Raw genomic sequence first — 21,780 nt, forward strand, 5'->3', positions numbered from 1 at the left:
GGTAATCTCCGACACTTGATTCATCCACCCACTCCTGAAGTCTCCCTGCAAATTTACCTCAACATCCATACAGGATTTATGAATATATGTGATAACAATGTTACCTTATTGTTGCGACCACTGTCGAATAATTGTTGTGATTGCACTTGCAGTTAATCTACGTTTAGAATTTCAAATAATAAAACAAGAAAATATAATAAATCTATAAGAAAAAAACTGTAACAAAGAATATGAAAGGAATGCGGTAGTGAAATAAAAACCCTCAATATTAATTGAAGTCTAAAATTCAAGTTACCCCAGTGTCCAGTTACTCGTGCATTCCCGATTTTTGTTTCTATACATGGAAGTTTAAGTTCAAGACCTGTGTACAAGAGATGTTACTGGCCTACCTACATTAACTATTTCCAATTTCTCCGGAAAAGATCCCGTTCCAAATATTTTCACACGCAAATATTGTATTATATCCATTGCCTTTAACTTCAGTAAACACAGCACTAGCACAAATACTAAACCACTAACAGCTAAACAAATATTACATTTTCGAATCGCTAATAGGAAGAACAGCACAAAGCCACCTACAACACGCATTCAATTCCCTGCGCCAATCTTCTATTGTGGTTCCTTACTCCTTGACTCAGAATTAAATTCCCTATGGATGCTGAAAAATTCCCTTTCCCAGCTTTAAATTCCCTGCGATGCGCGAGGTTCTATAAGTTGGAATCATTGCTTTTTTTGTTTATATATTTTATTCATACATCTTTTATCATTATGATCATTATTAATCTAAAGCGGGGGAAAAACAACTTAAATTAACTAATTTATGTGTACGTATATATATATATATATATATATATATATATATATATATATATATATATATATATAATGTATTTCTGATAGCTTTCCCTTTTAAAAATTATTCATTTCTGTGAAAGAAGTACTGGTTTTGAAGGCTACAAAGAAAGTAATCACGCATCTTAAAATACAAAAATGAAAAAAGTAAGCATATAGTTTAATTATTTCATTAATCGATTGATTAAATTGTTATTTGACGTCGCTTTTCTGCCACTTTTGGCTAATCACTACGAGTGATGATATGAAATTGATGAAGGGACATTTACCAAGAACACCCAGGCCGGTATTCGAACCCTGTAGCTCTGGCGTCGTAGGGAGCTGTGCTAACACTCCGCAACGGAGATCGGTGTAATTTCTTGAATTTCTAGTTCAAATTTTAATTTATTTAATTAACTTCATTTTCAATATTAAAGTTTTTTTCCCTTTTACAATATCTGTTGAAATAGCAGAGATCATTAAGACAGAAGCAAATGTAAAATGAGAATTAACATAGAATTGGTTCGCAAATGTTGTTCAGATTTCCCTGTTTCTCGCGCATTTTCAGATGTATTTTCTCTACTTTCTTTTTCAGTACGCAATTTGTGAACCCAGAATTCTGTTTTTTCCCGAGAAATTTCCCTGTCGTAAACAACACAGCTCCTGCGATACAAAGGCCATCGGGGAAGAATGGCAGAAGAGGGTGCCACTGCCAGCCGAGGGAATGGCAAAGGCTCTGGGGTAGAGAGTGCGACCGATGGACTCTCTCCAGAAGGAGCTTACCCTTGCCACGGAATAACCGCGCCTGAGAAGCAGTGTTTCCTTCCCCTCCCGTCAAGGGATTTAAAGGGAGCCGGTGGAATCTCACCCTGACGTCACCAGATTCCACCAGCTGGAGAAAAAGCCTGACGGACATTCCGCGGCAAACGGTTGAAAACATTTGCGCGCTGGAAGCAAAGAAATATGTGACAAAGATTGGTTCGGAAGAATATTGTGAAGAAATAAAAAAACAACTTTTTAAACAATTATAGCCGGGTCATCTCCGATTACCTAGGTGACCCAGAGTATACGCCGCTGATTCCTAGGACTCCAAATGTTTCTTTTGTTATAATATTAGAAAGAACTATTTAGACTAATAATTATGGGCTAGGATTTTTATGACCTAAAAATCACCAAAATATGCAAAATAAAATATGCTCTTATGACCTAAAATTTTACAAAATATGCACTATAATTTGAAAAATATGCCCTTATAACTAGACTGTTTCAAACATATATATCTAACTTATGCTGAAATATTTTCATATACATACTATTTTTAGTTCACTTTATGAGCACTGATGAGTTGAAATGCACAATTAGTGTTGCCCACGAGACGAGATTTTGGCCTGTCTCGTCTCGTGGAGTCTCGTGGAAATGCGGTCTCGTCTCGAAAATATTCGTTTGTCTTATGACACATGGTCAATCTCGTCTCGTCTCGAATTTTTAAAAGCCTGTCCCGTCTCGTCCCGTGGGCAACACTATGCACAATGAAATGAATGCTTTCCGTAAATTTTCAATCAAAAATGAAAAGATTTTGCTGCACTGTAAAATAATAATAATAAAAAAACTGGAGTAAACATGGGAGTAAGGACGAAATCACTTGGAAAATGACTGTATATTTCTTGAGAAAGCGAAAATATTCTGAATATCACCGAAAATCCATCAAAATATGCTTTATCACGTAGAAATGGCCAAATATACCCTTACAAAGCACCTTAATTCAATTAGTTTCTTCACAATATGAATTTCTATATATTTAGGGAACACATCACCCTTACCAAAAAAATATGCTGTCATGAAAATCAATTAATATTTCATTAAACAAAAATCATAATATTTTAATTAAATATATTACTCCAAATAATAATGAAATTAATCTACTAATTATTAGTCCCTGATAGCAATCGGTTGCGTTCAACGTAGCTACGTTTCAATCCTCGCATTAAAAAGGCAACCTGCCACAGCAGAGGATCGCATTGGAAACAAACTTACCAACTCTCGCTCGTTTTCGCTTCTTTACAGCCCACCCCCCCCCCCATCCTGAACGAGTTCTGTTTATGACGTAGGAACATCGCCCCCCCTCACTACAGCTTGATTTACTCCGTCTCTTCCAGCCACGTGACATACAATTAGATCTGTTCATCTGTAGCCGGGCGCCAAATGAGCACTTATTGTGGACAGCGCACAAAAGCGAATGCGTCCATCCTTCGGAATAGGATCTGGTTGCTTGTGAAAAAGTGCTTGTACAACATCATCCGTTGTTGATGGGTTCCTCATATGTTACCTTCCCCCTCTCGTTTTTTTTTATTTTCTCCTTTAATGTTGTTGCATGAACTCGCTACATGAGAATTGCCCCGGGGAAGCGCAATGAAACTAAATTGTGAAAAGCTTCTTCTGTGCAGGCAGGTTCAGTGCGAAAAAAGCATTGCAATCCTGGAGGAAATACAAAGGTGACCATGAATATTACATCAAGAATTTCCTGGAATTTATATCTTCATACGAACTGTTCCCTTGATCCCGTAGCTATCTGCAAAACAGGCAATGAATTGTTCAATTTTCCTTTCACGATATTACTACGAGCCTCCCCTATGGCGCAGTGGTAAATCCCTCGTCTTGTAATAAAGGGGTCCCGGGTTTGATGCCCGGTGGTTCGGATCCCACTTTAAACTGTAGGCCCAGTCCCGATTAGCGTTTTGCGCATAACGTGGACTTAAAAGCAAACCAACGAAATTACTAGAACAGGTAATAGGGGGAGGGGCATGAACTTCTCAGTTGAAAACCTTTCCCTATTTCGATATCCTATACTTACGTCATGGGCAGGGTCGTGGCTGATTTGATGTGTTTGCGGGAGCCCAATTTGGATTTAAATACGTTTAGTTAGGAGCCGCGGTGGCCTAGTCGGTAGGGCGTCTACCACGCGGAGATCCGGGTTCGAATCCTGGGGTGGGTGATATAAGGTCGGAATTTTTTCCCGCATAAAGCGGCTCCGAGGCTCACACAGCCTAAAATCAATGGGTATCTGGGGGGGTAAAGGCGGTCGGAGCGTGATGCTGATCACATGACCTCCAAAATGGTCGAGATCGAGAATCACATCCCCTAAAAGTGCCTTCATGGCATGGTGTTATATGCACGGGGTACTTTTTTTTTTACCTTATACGTTTAGTTATGTAGAACAGAACAATCTCACTCATAATTATATATACGTATTCAGTCATTACACTGATTGATCTTGTTATTTTACTTCGCTTTTCTGTCACTTCTGGTTACTCCTCGCGACGAAGAGGATGAGTGATGATTTGGAATTCATGAAGGGACACTAACAAAAAACACCCATGTCCAGGCCGATATTCGAACCTGGAACCCCTAGCGTCGTGGCGTGCTGTGGTAACCACTCCGCCACGGAGGTCGTGTGGACCTACAAGGGATCCGAACCACTGTACAATATGCCTCCATTAGCAACCTAACCCAGGACTTCTTGATTACAAGGTAAAACCGAGTCTGAAACAGAACTTGCAGCACTTATGTTGAAGTGCTAAAACCAGGAATCCGGTGTTTGAAGACTACATAACAAAATCTGTCACTGATCTGTTTGTAAAACACTGCCCCTGTAGCACAATAATGATCTAGGACCTGTATTTTTTTTTCTGGAGGGGGATATATATCAACATCGCTTCCTTAATATATCAATGCACCAGAAAAACACGTGCACCTTGATCTGTGAACGCCAGATAGACATTTATTGCCGCTATAAAGCAATGCAAAAAGTGAAAGTTAACAAGTTGTATGATTACCATACGACGTCACCTTATGTTTTGAAATGCTGTTAGCCCACTTAAGTATTTCAAAGCCCTGGCAAGATATTTATTAACTTTCTTTTCAGCAGATCGGAGGAGGAGGAGGAATTCGACAGTCCTTTGTCATTCATAACATTCACAGCTCTTGTTCAGATTGTCATTAAGCTAGTTAAAGGCAAACAGGAGGGCATATTTAACATCGCGCAAAAAAATAAACCCTTCAAAAAAACTAATTTTCATTTTTTGAGGTCATATGAGTGTTTCGCCTACTTTCTGAGAAACAATTTATTGCCTGCTAAAAAGAGTTAAATAGGCCGCTGTATATTTGAAGATAATTGCGGATTGATATATGTGGTATTAAAGATATTCTATTAGGTAATTCAGCATTACTTACTTCACTCACGCATGATTATTAGTGCTAATATGATTCCTCACATACAAATGCCCCTTTTTCAAAGTTTAACAGAAACTGACAAAAATTACGAACAGTGTTATACCTTCGTATTTATTACACACAGCATTTACAAAGTTCATGATAAAATGCTTAAGCCTTTAACCAATGTACAAACTAAGTTTCAGATACTCGTTCTTGATTCATTGATTTGGTTTATTATTTAGTTCACTTTTCTGCCATTTTTAGGCTAACCGCGAAAGAGTATGAGTGGTGATATGATGAAATTGAAGAAGAGAGTCTCACAAAGAACACTCCTGCCTAGGCCAGGATTCGAGCCAGGAACCTCTGGCGTCTTAGCCGTTGCGATATCCACTCCGCCACGGAGTTCGGCAAATTGATTAATTGACTTGCTTTATTTTACTTAGCTTCTTGTGCCACTTTTGCCGTGCAGGCAGGTTCAGTGCGAAAAGAGCATTGCAATCCTGGAGGATTAGACTAATTTGCAAAGATGGGGATGAGGGATGATGGATGAATGGACTTACAAACATACATGTCCAGGCCGCCAGGATTCGAACCCGGAACCCCTAGCGTCGTAGCGCGATGTGCTAACCACTCCGCCACGGGACCGGATGGGGAAAGAGTAAAGGAAGGGGAACGAAAGTTAAAGGAGGTAAAGATAGATAGAGAGAGAGAGGGGGGTCGGGGGGCAATCTCATTCGCGATTAAGCTAAACAACCGAATTTGAATAGAGTTCAAGCACAATATTATACAACCTACACAGGCAATTACAATAACCACTTTCTGAATTATCAATTCAAACAACAGAAAATCCTGAGATGTGCCGTATTCACTGACAGTTTAAGTTTAACCTTTGAAGATTCTGAACACACATGAAAATAAATATGCAGATGCATAAAAATCCAATACCACGCCAGATCTTTGCCTCACAAAGGGGGAAAATGCACATCAGCTGGAATGTGGAAAACAGTTGCCATCTTAGCAACGTTTCGATACACTCCTCGTTCGGTTGTGATGAAATTTGGCCACGGTTGGTTGTCAAAAGAACCTGCCGTGTCTCTTTGTAAGCTTCACACTTCATCAGCCGCTGCGGTGGAAGGAATCCGCACACATACGGTGTGGTGACCGAATTTTCACACTGCTCTTGGTCGATCGTTCACAGAAAGTTGAGTCCTGCCATGCTTTGCAGTAGTTCTGTTTGTTATTCGAGTGAAGAGGCGTTCATTGGTTCTTACGCGCATTGTTAGCGTAGTGTGAAGCAACCTGTGCATCCGTCTTCAATTGGTTCAGCGTGCACACCAAAAGGTATCGTGGCACAAATTAGCCGGAAAAGCATCTGAAACAGAATGGCAGATCATGTAAATGAAAAATTCGTGAAGTTGGCTGAAACTTGGAAGTTTCGCTACGGAGGAATCGCATTTTCCAGGACGCCACACAGAAAAGAGTGCTTGAATTAACACAACACGTTTGGTAAATATTTTTGGTAACGGTAAAATAAGGAATGTGATTTCAATGAAGCATCTCTTTCTACTACAGGGTGTATAATTCCCGGTTTTCAAGGCGAACTTTCCAAAAATGCAAGGCTACAAGCAGATGTTTTCTCTATTTCAACCTTACGCATTACCGCCTCTCACCACCCACATACATAAAATTATATTAACAACAATTTGAGAAATCAAAAAGTGCTACAGATGTCCAACGGAAATTTAGTACCAAGTATGGGAAAGAAACTCCTACCAGAAAGGCGATCCTCAGTTGGTATCGAAAATTTGTTCAACACTGGATGCTTGTATGCGAAGAAAGGAGGTGGTAGGCCAGGCTTGAATGAAGGTGATGAAGTGCACCCCCCTCCCCCCAAGGTCCCTCGATATCGCCCCCTGCGATTTTTTGTATGGGGATATGTGAAGAACCTTGTTTATGTCCCTCCTCTTCCACGTGATGTTGTTGAACTTAGGGGGAGAACTGAGCAAGCAACAACCACAGTTACAGAGGACATGTTGAGCCGTGTTTGGCAGTTTGATTACAATGTAGACATTTGTCGGGTCACCCACGGTTCCCACATAGAGCATTTGTAACCAAATTGCCATGTAAAAAAATCATGTATTCTCTACAATATTTTGTATTACTGATGGTGATAAATTTCATAGGTTGTTGCAAATAAATTTTTCGAACTCAAATTTAACTAATCTACAATACTTCAATAGGCTATATATTATTATCTTGCAATAATCGTCCGTCTGTCAGATAGATTGTTCTACACAAAGCAAACTGATCAGAGGATTCTGTTTTATTTTCCACGCAGCTTCATTTTTCTTCCTCGATAAAAATAAAAGCTACATTGTGAAAAACTTGCCTCAAGGCATTTATAAATTCAATGGGATTTAGATTAATAAAAGTTTCAATTTTTCAAGGCTACGGAGAAAAATCCACGCACATTTCTCGAAATTCAAGGAATTCCCGGCGAGTATCCACCCTCTACTAGTGACATCACATCACCTCAGCACACGAGATAAAAGAGCATTTACTTTTCTGCTTAACCTAAATATGCATTTTTAATGGTGTGGGACATATTAAATATGACTGCCAAGAATATATTGCCGCTCTTTCCTGTCCTCTCTTTTTGGTGCCGTCCCTGCTTTCCAACTATTAAACTAAAGGGCGTATGATACAGTGGGATCCACGAGTATTACAATTCAAATTGTCCATCACCATGTTCGTGCGCTTTATTTGACTCAATAAGAGTATCAAGAATTAAAAGAAAACTCAAAACAAGTTGCTGACAACTTCTCCACCAGCATACATAAAAATCCATCGCTTAAAGATACATAGGATGCAAGAGAAAAATTAATGACAATAGTCGTGGTCAATTTGCACGGTAATATTTATGGATCCCACTGTGCACACCAAATATATACCACTAAGCTGCCAGAAAGTGATTTGGCACCACACCGACTCTAGTGCTGAAGACCTTTACACTTGGAGTCGTTGGAGAAATCAGCGGTGCAACAATGCACCAAAGATTGCTCTGAACAATGTCAACTCCGCAGTAACACCGAAAGGAGTGTTCTGTTACACCAGGTCTGAGAATCGGTAAGATCGCAGATGGTGTTAATTTACATCAAGCTTTTGACAGTGTAATTTGCCAAGAAACGCTAACGATGCTGACAAAGGCAGTTATTATTAAATAATAAAACACTATACACGTAACCTTTCAACCCTATATCGGGGACTTCTTCAGACTGTAAGAACAGAACTAAAGTCTTGGCCCTGATGTAGGGTTGAAAGGTTACGTGTATAGTGTTTTATTATATAATAATGGCTGCCTTGGTTAGCATCTTTAGTGTTTCTTGTAACATGGAAACAAGACAATCGTGTTACCGTCTAGTTTGTCTTTGCACATAGCAACAATTCTACGTACACTAAATAGCAACAATTCTACATACACTAATTGTATAACGTTCCCGGGTTCGATACCCGGTGGAGGCTCATTGCACAGTGGTTCGGATTCTTTAAACTGTAGGTCCAATCCCGATTAGCCTATCTGTGCATAAAGTGGACTTATAACAGCAATTCAAACAAACTGTGTAACGTAAAGGTCAGTGAAGAATTCTTAACGTAGTGACATCAAACAACATAATTGCTGGAGTGTTCAAGAAGAGTACCTAAAACAAAAAAAAATAAATAAAAAAGAGCTCCCATGCATCGGTGAAAAGAAAGAAAGCAGGCTTTCTCCAAGGAATTCCTCGCGGATAGATTGTGACCGACAAAACTAACTAAATAACTGGAAAGAAACAATGTGGAAATTAACGAATTAAATCTTAATCTAGATGCTAATGAAGTAGCATTACAGAGTAATTAAATTTTTTTCAGCAATTAAAATGGAATTTTAATGAATTTTAATGCGAGAAGGAAGAAACACACACACTCACTCTATGAAAAGAAAAGGAGACAAAGAAATATAGATATATTTCTGTGAAGACGAAGACGGAAGGGGGTGGGGGGAACAGGCAAATCAATGTTTCGGCTTAAGGGCAAGTTGTTTAATTAGTTGATTTAGCATCGACAATTTCCTACCGACAATTGTCGTCAAGCCGAAGGAAATGAACCCCCTGTTTGTCCCGGAGGGAGAGCAGGGAAGGGGGGGAAATTTTCTTTCAAGATCCTCTGGGGTTGCCGTGCAAGGAGCAAGAAAGAGAGGGGGAGAAAAGAAAAGGGAGAAACTGTTTCGCCAAGTTATTCAGGAAGGAAAACGAAAACGAGCTGGAAAAGTAGGGGAAGGGAACAGGGGAGGTGAGAAGGACGACATCAGCTCACTCTGGTGTGTGGATCTCGTACCACTAAATGAATTCAAACTCCTTAAGATTGGAAAGGAGAAAGAAAAGAAACTTTTAAGGAAAAAAGTGAAATGGATCCATGTATAAGAAGTTGGAAAAAAAAGGCCTCATATTTCGAGAGGTGTTTATCTTGAAGTAAAGAAAAGTTAAGCTGATTTTTAAGGTGAAATTCTTATGCCACCCTCCGATTCTTAATTCCTTTTCGTTTAACGGCGTAATTCGTTCTTTTGCTCTGGGATGAAAGCATTTAATGAACTGTTAGCCATTGGAAGACTTAACCGTGTGAGATTTTAAAATTTTAATCTGTTTTATTTCTTCTAATGAATGCAAGAGGAAATTGTTACATATCGTGATTAAACTTTATTATCTTTTTTAAAAAGATTTCCATCCACACGCCAACTTCCATGGCGGAGTGGGTAGTACAACACACTACAATGCCAGGGGTCCCAGGTTCGAATCCTAGTCTGGACGAGGGTGTAAGGTGCCTTCATCAATTTCAACATCATCGTTGCGATTAAACAAAGTGGCAGAACAGCGACGTAAAATAACCTAATTCAATCAATCCAACAGCATTTTGGGCAGGGTGCGAAATCACTTAAGACTGGTGGAGGGGGATCTTAATCTACAAACCCCCTCCCCCACAAACATACATATAAATTATACGATACATAGCTATATTTATAACTTTATTAAAAGTAAAAATGAAATACTAAATTAAAAATATATTATTATTATTATTATTATTATAAATCAGGCCTCCCCGATGGCGCAGTGGTAGCGTCGTCACCTTGTAATCAAGGGGTCCCGGTTCGATACCCGGTGGAGGCACAAGTAGTTCGGACCCCACTTTAATTAAGCAGTATGTCTAGTCCCAATTAGCCTTGCTGTGCTTAAAGTGGACTTAAAGCACCAAATCAACCAATTATTATAAATCACACAAAAATAAATATATTTGTTACTTTCATATATATCAGATATTAAAAAGTAGCAAACTACGTCCTTTACTAACTGGTTAAAGAGGTTAATAAATTATGAAATAGTTGAATGTTTTATTATGTGTAAGTTTTTATTTAGTTTTTGATATACGTTAACATAAATCAATTAGATTTCACAGTTATTATTGTTTTGCATTCTTGTTTTACTTTTATTGTGCGTTTTAATGTAGATTTGAGAGAGAGAAAAAGCATTGAACACTCACAACTACACTAATTTGTGTATGTATTCGATATTATTCTTAGTACAGTATACTTGAAATTAAAAGTAATTGCTTATCTTTTGTTTGTTGCAACAAAAACTATCCCCACCGAAAATTTTTGGTGGGGGCATTTTTGAGGCCACGATTGTTGGTGGGGGAAATCCCCCCAGGATTTCGCACCCTGTGTGGATCTCGTACCACTAAATGAATTCAAACTCCTTAAGATTGGAAAGGAGAAAGTTCCATGTCCCGCTCAAAAAGATTCTGGGTACGGGCCTGGTACCCCCCTCTAACAAGAGAACACAATTTCAAAGAATTCTAGCATGAGCCATGATCGCCACTAACTGGAATATTTTGAGTCGCAATGCTGGGTTCAATTTCCTCAATTTATTTACATTCTCCTCCTCACTCCAATCTCCAGTTTCATTCCCTTCCCTCCGCTATCTCTCATTTCCCTACGAAAACCGGCCCCGTCTGTGCCACTTTTTTCTCCGACTCTCCATGGCCCCTTTTTTTCTGCTTCCTACTTTCGATTGTTCTCCGCGACTGGAAAACACTTCCAGATCGGTTTCCGAAACAATCTCGTTACGACTCATCGCCAATAAATATGTCCCATGTGTGTTTCGTCTATGTATTGATTCTGGTCATTTGATGGGAGGAAATTTTGATTTTTAATATTTGATCTAACATGAGTGTGTGCTTGTACACTTTGTCTTTAACATATTTATGTTGTTGTTTTTTTACCATATACCGTCGCAATTCTTCCACTTTTGGATAATCGCGATTGTGAGGATGTGACGATATATGGATGCCCACAAAGAATACTTGCTGGGATTCGAACCCAGGAACCCTGGCGTTGTAGTGTGCTTTGTAATCAAGGGGTCCCGGGTTCGATAACCGGTGGAGGAAAAAGTGGTTCGGATACCAATTTAAACTGTAGGTCCAATCCAAATTAGCCTTACTGTGCATAAAGTGGACTGAAACTACCAAATCAACAAATCAATGAGGCTTTGTTTTGTCCTGTTCACGTGTTTTTTAATGTCGTTTCATTAATTTCATCTTGTCGCCAATCATCCTCGTCGTCGCAATTAGCCGAATGTGGCAGAAGAGCGACGCAGCCAACATACACACATAAATATATAGCCACATACATACCACATGTGCAAACCAGACTCCATTCTTATGTCATGTCAGTATTGTGAGTGCAAATTTAGCTCGACATATAAATGTATCAGGGTGTCTGCAGTAAAACCACAATTCCCTGACTTTTCCAGGTTTTCCAGGCTAAAGCCATTATGATAATCCATATGTACAAAGTTACCATATTTAACTAGCATCACACTTTAGAATCCCACTTGACCAAGTTTTTAGAATATTCACTTCACATGTAAAAGTGATAATGGAAGAATTAACCTATGGTTAACAAATAATTATTTTTATGAAAAATCGGAATGATGGCATAAATAATACATAATTATAGTAAAAATTGTAATAAAATCTGTATTGCTTCTAATATCTGACAAACCCAACAGAAAAATTGCAACAAGAAAATGGGATATTCCAATAGTTACAGTAGTAAATTTCTACATGAACATAGTTTAAAACAAGACCTTTCCCTAGAGTAATAAACCTACAATTTCTACTGTAACTACCGGTTACACTCAGTATATCAGATTGAAATATGATGTGTCCACAACAAATTTAAAATTTCTTGTTCGTTCATTTTCTTTGTTCAAAAACGTTCAGTGCAGTAGTACCAAAATTTTGATTTCTTTCCAGAAACAGAGTAAATTTCCATGCTTTTCCAGAATTTCAAAACTGGTACACACACTGATATATATTGTATGTATATGTGTATGTTTATAACCAATCGTACCCGGTTCAATTCAAGGTAGTGGAGACACATTCCCGTATTCATCCAGACGAGACGAGAGCGAGACTTGCCCTTCCAGACAAACCTCGCACACGAAACGAGACATCATCCTTAGTTGTACACAAGAGCCGCTTCAAGCATGAAGAAATTAAAAGAGGCCGCAACCAATAACATGTTCCTCTGAACACCTACACATTACAACAGAGTAACTACCCTCCATCAGACTAGATCAAATTTAAGCACACAATTAAAATACACCGGAGCTCACAGCTTACTTAATTTACGACGCTCGCCAATAGAGATGGAAGAAATGCTGCGGCGACATCGGGAGTTAATTTATAGCGCAATAAACAGTTTGCAGGAAAAAAGGAGAAAAACATGAAAAAATACAAAACGCACACTGACGAACACTGTAAATAGGCGATAAATTTACCTGGTCAGCCATGTAGCCGTTTTCCTGTATTGGTGGAGGCACAGAAAGTGACAAATCCAAGTTTTCAGATCGCTGAAACAAGAGAGAAAAAGCATTTGTCAGTCTTCTACAATCTTACAGATAGAGTGCATTCAACAAAATGTAATAGATGTTAAGTCTAATCACTGGGTGAACTCTACTTAATAATCAGGGATCGGATTTATTTATATATGCCAAAGAAGGTGTTACATGTGTAAATACATATTTAATTATTTTAATCAAAATATGGAATTATATATGGACTTACAATTGTGAATTTTCATTGAGCAAACTAGCAAAATAAAATGAGTTAGGCTTACATGACATTAATTGTAATACAAAATTCAAATACAAAATATGTTTTATTTTTTGTTACAAAGACAATGGATTACCACACTTTCTATCACGTGCTGAAACGTGAATGTCCTCCTGTTATCCCGAAAGACAAGTGCGATTATAGTAACTGAAACTACGTTCAATATCGAATGGAGCAATGGGATTAATTTCACTGCGAAAGTAAGAGCTTGCATTTTCTATTGTTCAAAAGAATGTTAGAATGACATATGCATTGTATATCTATTGTCAAGATCTAAAATAAACAGGGCGTATCATAAGTAATAGCGCAAATTGACACAGTTGAAAGTACACGATAATAGAAGCAAAAAAGTCTCAGTAAACATGGATCCGCAAACGAGCCGTTTTCGAGATAATTGCGAATGTGTGGTTACAAGCCGCCACTGACTTAATTGTAAACGTCGTCCGAGTTGGTAAAATGCTAATAATACAGTAAGAAAAGTCATTGTAGATCTCATTGCTTTTATTGAACATCCTATTTACTTTAACAAACGTTAGTATGTTACATGTTACAATTACTGTACACTCGTACCTGTTAAAGGAGGTGTTCAAAGTCTCGTCCTGCATCTGGATGCAATACTGTACGCGATTCCGCATTGAGTTTCGAATTCTTTCAAACACCCACGGATCATTTCGGAATTGGTCACAAGCATGTACAGTTCTCTGTACTGAATGTACCCATCGTGTTTGATTGCAACGCCACCTCTCGGAAATGTTTGTTTTGTAAACAAACAGCAAACCTCGGAACGCGCAAGGAATAAAGCACACGGTGTTTACAAAATGAATTTTTAGCATTTTACCAACTGTGACGACGTTTACAAACTATGAAGGCAGTGTCGGCTTGTAAGCACACATTCGCAATTATCTCGAAAACGGCTCGTTTACCGAGACTTTTTTGCTTTTATTATCGTGTACTTTCAACTGTGTTGGTTTGCGCTATTACTTATGATACACCCTGTATATTAATAGCATGAATCTGGAATATATGTCTGAAAATGTTTGAAAATATCGAAACTATATGTAACAGTACACTGTAAAAAATGTTGGTGTCAAACCGACACAGAGTGTGGTCCCCGGAGGTCTACACCATATATTGGCCAACGTTTAACCTCATTGGTGTTGAAATATCACAGACAAATGGTTGCAATCAACACCCTTTTCACATCACTGAGGTTAAATGTTGACCAAAATGTGGTGTAGACCTCCAGGGACCACACTCTGTGTTGTTTTAACACCAACCTATTTTACAGTGTAACTAAAATGTGGAAAATAAAAACAGTTATTTTCGAGCCTACATACCAATAATCGTAAAGATAATACAAAATAACATTGATTTTAGCATTATATGCAATATATGTATTTACATATAAATCAATTCCCTGGTAATAATGTTCAGTTTCTCTACAATATCTTGTTTGCAACGATGGAGAAATTTTTCTTTTAAATTATCTAGTCTCAAGGCATTTCGAACCAAGGACTTTTCGTTTCAGACCAGCTTATACACGAGGTTTGCCTCGGTAGCCCAGTATTTTAAGCGCTAGACTAGCGACGGTCCTTGGTTCGAATCCTAAAGTGGGCATTGGTTTATTTTTGTGAGTGTCCCTTCGTCAATTTCATCTAATCAACATTCTTCCTCGTCGATGCAATTGGCCAAAAGTGGCAGAAAATCGCTAAATAACGAAAATACATATACATGCATATAAAAATGCAAAATTTCTGAAGGGACTCTTTTATCCGAGGTGGCAACCAACAGTTCGATTATACGCTCTTAAAGGTTGGTTGAAGAGAAGTTTCGTGCAATTAAGAATTTTCGTTTATTTCGCACTGCTGTAACTGTGATTTGAAATGTACACACCTTGTCTTTATGTACTAATGGAAAAATTGTGCGCATCTATATATTATTACCAGAGTATCTCTAATAGTAGAGTCGACCTCCGTTGTGTAGTGGTTATTAGAGAGCGCTGCGACACTGGGTGTCCCGGGTTCGATTCCCGGCCTAGGTATTGGCGTTCTTTGCGAGTGTACGTCCCTTCAACAATTTCATCACATCATCCTAATTTTCGCGATTAGTCAAAAGTGGCAGAAAAGCGAAGTAAAATAAACCAAATCAATCAATCTAATGGTTATAACGTAAAAGTGAACTAGACAAGTGGCAAGATGTAATCAAGAACTGCCAAATCATGGTTAAAAAAGACTTAGCATCCACATGACAAGTGATGTACTATTGTGCTGCTGGAAGACATTATACAGAGAAATAAAAGGCTTTATTCAGGACGTAACTCCACTGTTTCGCTTACTGCGACATAGGTTCCTTGTAAATTACATTTTGAACATAACATGGATGGAGCCAAGCGAAGGCCGGGACGAGATTTACAGATGTTCATCCTGAAGGCTTCACAAAAATAACTTGACGAATGCTTATTATTCTAGATACAGTCCCTCTCTGATAATAGTTTGGAGCACTTGAAATCTGTCTTCGGAAGTGATCAATCAGAGCTGTCTGCTGGATTCCTGCCAACTTGGAAAGGTTCTGGAGGAATAGTCGCGCCAAGAGCGAGAAACGGAAGATATTAAGGAGATTTTTCAGCGAACCTGCTACTTGTAATAAAGTATTCCATATCTGTGTCACGGAAGTAACTCTGCATGCCTATAAATCAACACGTACGCGTGTTTCATCTGATCGGTTTGGCTAATCCGATCAACGCCGCTTACTTCTACAATTAGTTTAATCGCTACGAAGAGTTGACGGAGCTGTGGAATGGAAGTCAGAATGATGTGGGAGGAAGTGTCGTGTGTCATTGCCACAGCAGCATTTAGCTGGGTGACTGAGGAAAAGTACCGTCAGGATGGCCGCCTGCTGGAACTTTACTAAATAACGAGGTCTGCGATTTCATGCCCATGTCCTGAAAGTAAATAAGCATTGGACACATCTCAGCCGAATGGTTGGTGGTGGTGTACGGAATGCGCTTGGTTGGTTAATTTTTCATCGAAGGAACCTTAAATACTGGGGGCTACTTGGATTTCTTAAGTGAAGAGGTTGTTTCATACTTGCTTACGGAATAAGGTAATTTTTCTAAAGATACTTTTCATATTATTAACAGGACGGAGCTCCACTTCAATATGACAACGTTGCGAGACAGTTTCTGTCCAAAGTATAGGTTATCAGTTAATAAATATAGCATATTTTGTTTATTAACTCCCAACAGAAGCGTCACTCTGTAATCGTTCGAAACAACCATTCATAATATTCAACTCTTCGGGGATGTAGCTGATTACAATTATTTATTTATTTATATATTTATTTCAGAAATTGAACGCAACAGGTATATTACCCATTTATGGCGTTCATTATACAATAATTTTGCGATAACATTATTGATTGATTGCACAGATCAATGTACAATGGCATGCAAACTTCTCTCCCTAAACGACATAATGATCTCGATGCGTTACTGATGCGTTGGCGGGAGAAAATTAGTACAAGCGTTTATTTATAACGTTTTACTGGTTCAAGATACGTCGGAAAAACCTTCACCACTGCATTTCTCGTGAAATTCTAACCTGATTTGATACTTCATACCACCCCCTTCGCATTTAAATTCTTGAGTTGAATTAAATATGGCGGACCTCGGCTTGACACACACAACTATGGTTCCATCTGAGCCTAACCTGTTTCTATCATGACCAACTGTACTCGGCATAACTCCATTACATTTTGTAGAGGGCGTTAAGGGACTTTTGACTCCCCCTGTATATCCCAAGACAGTGTACTGTGAATAAAAAATCATCTTGTATATTTGTTTGAGAAAATTAGGCAAGATCGTGTAAATGGAAAGTTAGGTAAAGCAATCTCTCCCTTCCCGGTGCTGTCACCCCTGAGCTTTTACAAAGTAAAGCAATACTCTTATTTTTCACGTGTTCCCAAAACATGGACTTATGAAATAAAACCAATTACACCTCATTCTTTCCGGTTCACGTACAACGCTCGTTGTAATCGATAATCTGTCATCGTACGTTGCGAAACGGCATGTGCTTCAACGACAACGTCAATATATCATCGCCACACCATAAAATATTCAAACACCTGATTGAAGACCAACAAAAGAAGATAAGGCAGTCTGAGCGAACAAGGCGAATTGGAGGGAAGTACGCAGCACACAGCAATAGCCGACATTATGTAAATAAAAGTAGTTGATGCAATTCCAGTCATCAACGTACACTCCTGTTCAGATGAAGTGGCACAATTTATCAAATGTGCACACCATCCCTGAACAGGAGTGTACAACAGAGCGTGGTTTCACGACGTATGTGGAGAGTTCGATCTGAATAGTTTCAGGGTGTTCCAGGGTTGACCCCAGGTAGCCATTTATATGAGGCCGGGTGAGCCCCAGCGCCTCTTTATGCGGGGACAAGGCTGGAAAATTTCCAACTTTAGATCACTCATCTCGGGACTCGAAAAGGGGTCCCCCGCGTGGCAGGCAGACCCTCTATCAAGACCACTGCGGCTCCAAAACACACACAAGTCTTCATGTATTTACAGTAAAACCTCGTTAATCCGGATCCCGATAAGCCGAACTTAACTTAATTCGGACAGGCAAAAGGAAAAAGGAAGAAAAAAGCAGAATGCAAGGTTTTAAATGTGGCTAGAAGTCAACAAGAGAACTTCCCAAAGACAAGGTAGTCAACCACTGATGAAATTGTTTCCCGCAGACTTTGTACTGTACTGTATAGTGTATTTAGGCAAGATGTAAACGGACTTTTAATGCAATTTCTACTGTTCTTTTAATGTTTTTAAGTTAATCCGGACTTTCGTTAAACCGGTCAACTTATCCCCCCATTACTCCTGATTAACGAAGTTTTACTGTATTTTGCTACAATTAGATTTTGTGTAATGTATTTGGAAGAGAATTTCCAGCAGAAAGTGTCTGTAAAAGTACATTACAGTTACTTTTTGAAGTTACTGTTGAATTTCCAGCAGAAAGTGTTTGTAAAAGTACATTACAGTTACTTTTTGAAGTTACTGTAAAATGACTTACTTGATGCATCAAGTAACATTCCGAACACTGATATAGTATAGCCACCATGCATACTGGCAGAAAATTATCTCCCACCTTTATTAAACTTAGGATCGGAATCAAAGAAGAAAAGTTTCTATGGGGTGAATAGGCCTCTAAAAGGAGCAGTTTCAGTTGAGAAAGCTTTCAATGAAAGCAAGCATATTGTAAAGCCTTTTGATAGCTGAAAGACAAATGAAGTCCGTAACATTTTTCCTCATAACATTCAGTCATTAAGAAAGGATCATTAACTTTAAAAACAGCTGTTACTATCAAAGTTCTAGAAAACAGACGACTATAAACTTTACAACCTTTCACCCTTCAACCTGCCAATTACAAAGAAAATGAACGATAAAGACAAATAAAATTAGTTTATGATGGAAAGCTAATTTGATAATCAAAAACGTAGTAAATGATATTTGGCTTAAAAATTGTGCACTTCTTGTATACAAATATAACGCAATATAACATATACATATTTTTTGTTTTCGTTCACAATGTAAATTGTGTGGTCAAACGCAAGAAGTGAATATCTTATTCACATGCAAAAAATAAATATCATATTCACTTCCTCCAGCTCACACGCAAGCAGTAAATATCTTATTCACTTTTCCAACTCACACGCAAGAATGAAATATAATATTCACTTCTTCCAACTCGCACAGGAAATAAATATCATATTAACTTATTCCAACTCACACGCAAGAAGTAAAAATCTCATTCACTTCTTCCAACTCACACGCAAGAAGTAAATATCTCATTCACTTCTTCCAAGTAACACGCAAGAAGTAAATATCGTATTCACTTCTTCCTACTAACACGCAAGAAGTAAATATCCTATTCACTTCTTCCAACTCACACGCAAAAAGTAAACATCGTATTCACTTTTCCAACTCACACGCTAGAAGTAAACATCTCATTCACTTCTTCCAACTCACACGCAAAAAGTAATATCCTATTCACTTCTTCCAACTCACACGCAAGAAGTAAGCATCTCATTCACTTCCTCCAACTCACACACATCAAGTAAATATCTTATTTAATTTTCCAACTCTCCCCCCAAAATCGCATTCAAAGTGTGAGAGAAAAGAAAACAAACCTTGTTAACAGCAACGAACCCTTTAAGTAGGTGACAGCTCTGGTTAATATAATCAGATTGTAATTAGGTGCTCCAGAGACTGACAGCTCGATGGGGAGAGACTAATTAATTGAGGGAGAAGAAATAATAAGACTGAGAAGGGATGATCCAACCCTCTTTATTCTTCCCAACTGGGGCAGCAGAATAGAAGCGAGCGTCTCGATCGAATTGGGAAAGAAAGAAGAGCGCGATTGACTAAAGCACTAATGAATTTCAAGTGTTTCCTTAATCTTTCAATTGCTGCGACTTTGCAGAAGCCTGCCAATTAATACCAATGGAAGTACGGAAGTTACTAGACACCACATTTATTCTTCTTCTCTGAAGTAGCTGAATATGAAGACATTAGAGCATAACATTTACTTTACAAGCTTCTTTTACAGAAAAAAAAAAGAATTTGTTTGAATAGCAAAACATACCAACATTATGAATGCAAGCACGTCTTATCTTGCTGGCCCTCGTAGCGAAGTGATTAGCACATCACTCTACGACGCCAGGGATCCCGGGTTCGAATCCCTGCTTGGGCATGGTTGTTTGTAAGTGTCCATTCATCAATTTCATCACTCATTCACATCTTCGAAATTAGCCAAAATTGTCAGAAAACCGAAGTAAAATAAACCAAATCAATAAACAATCAATAAACGTGACTTATTTGGATACGTACCTGTATTTAGATCAAGACTTTCAACTTTCACATCATGTGGTCTCGTCTTAAGGAGTAGAACACATTTAAAACTATGAGTAGGGGAGCTTGATTTTTCAATGTTTTTCCCCCCCCCCAAAATCGGGGTTATTTTTCCCTAAAATCTGTGTTGTTTTCCCTATTAACGTTTTTATTTTAGAACATTTTCCTGCCAAATATATACATTAATTTTACACTTGTGCTTTTAAACTAGTATTTTAAATTGTAGATCACATGGCCTACACCTGTTCGTTAAAATTTGATCTGTTGGGACCGATATTTGAGGAAATGCCGATGTTACGGCTCCCGAGCGACAATAGATGTGCACTCATCTTCGTCAAAATCGTGCCACTTCGGTTGGTAATGCAAAATGTATCCCGCGTGACAAGTAGCGAAGACACGGCTCCCGTGTGGCGGTAAGTGCGCACTCGATCTCCTGCCAGAACCCCGTCGCTTTTCTCGGTGATGCAAAGCCTTCCGAAAGAAGGCGAAAAATCGTTGGAAACACATTTACAGGTGGATTCATGTAGCATTGGGAATTATTCCACGTATAACACGCACTATAGTTTTCGCTTGGATAAAATGTTGGGAAAAGTGCAAGTGCTACATGAATAAATAAGATCCTTTTTTACACGAGAATGTTGGATATTCGGGGTATTTTTAGTTCTTTAAGCACTTTCGGAATTTTTCCGTGAGTGTGTCTACATAGAGCGGTTATGGGGCTCACCTAGCCTCTTATCAATGAAGAGGGACAGACAGGTAAAGGCGACAGAGATGTATGACGACTGGGGGTCGTAACTTCACACGACTTATGGCACCTTCAAGGCACGGTGCAATGTACACGGGATAGCTTTACCTTTTCATTTTTTGACAAGTACATACATTGTAGCAGTAGTTTTTCTCGTTCCTGGGTGAAGTTAGTTGCTTTTTAGGCCACTTTATGCACATAGGCTAATCAGGTCTAGACCTACAGTTTCAAGAGCGGTTCGATCCAATTATGTGCCTCAACCGAGTATCGAAGCCGGTTCTGGTATATACACACATTGTTCAGTTCTGCATTTTAAAGAAAATACAGTACATTTCGCTGACAATGCCCCTTGCATTACAAAGGAGGAACTGTACTGTTTACACTGTATTTTAATCATTAATACCCATTAAAAAATGCATGCAATCTGAATGTACAGTCCCCGGCAATAAAAATTGGATATCTAAATCCTGAAATACTCGAAACCCTGCAAGACGTTATGTGTATTGCCTAACTCTACGGCGGTGGTAGAAGTTACCAGAGTTAGGCAACACACACAAAACCTTGCAGGGAAGCGAGTATTGCAGGATATAGGTATCCAATTTTCATTGATGGTGATTGATTCTTAGTGCCTTAAAATCTGCATATAATACGCAATAAAGTGGACACAAAGCGCTAAATGTAAAACCCATGGGAAACTTTTTCTGCAAAAGGAAACGTGCGAGAAGAAACACGCATTCATGGTGACTAAGGGTAAAGAAACAATTAGCCAAGTCGATCCTGTATCTACCTTACTTATATTAGTGGACATTCTCCGTTGGAAAATTATGCTACGAACACTGCTAATCATCTGCCATTCAATCTCAAGATTGATCAAA

General features: G+C 38.6%; 1 protein-coding gene across 8 annotated transcripts in view; it reads right to left on the bottom strand.

The window, feature by feature from the left end:
• Positions 1–21,780, bottom strand: part of LOC145994646 (TOX high mobility group box family member 4-like) — an 855,605-nt gene that overhangs the window by 67,462 nt on the left and 766,363 nt on the right. For all 8 annotated transcript variants that reach the window (XM_083130798.1, XM_083130789.1, XM_083130816.1 and 5 more), the window contains one exon: positions 12,915–12,986. In XM_083130798.1, the coding sequence (XP_082986924.1) occupies positions 12,915–12,926 (12 nt within the window). In that variant the 5' untranslated portion in view covers positions 12,927–12,986. The remainder of the gene's footprint in view (positions 1–12,914; positions 12,987–21,780) is intronic.

This window comes from Lepisma saccharinum, chromosome 1 (assembly GCF_977018435.1).
Source record: "Lepisma saccharinum chromosome 1, izLepSacc3.1, whole genome shotgun sequence".
NCBI classification, from domain to species: domain Eukaryota; kingdom Metazoa; phylum Arthropoda; class Insecta; order Zygentoma; family Lepismatidae; genus Lepisma; species Lepisma saccharinum.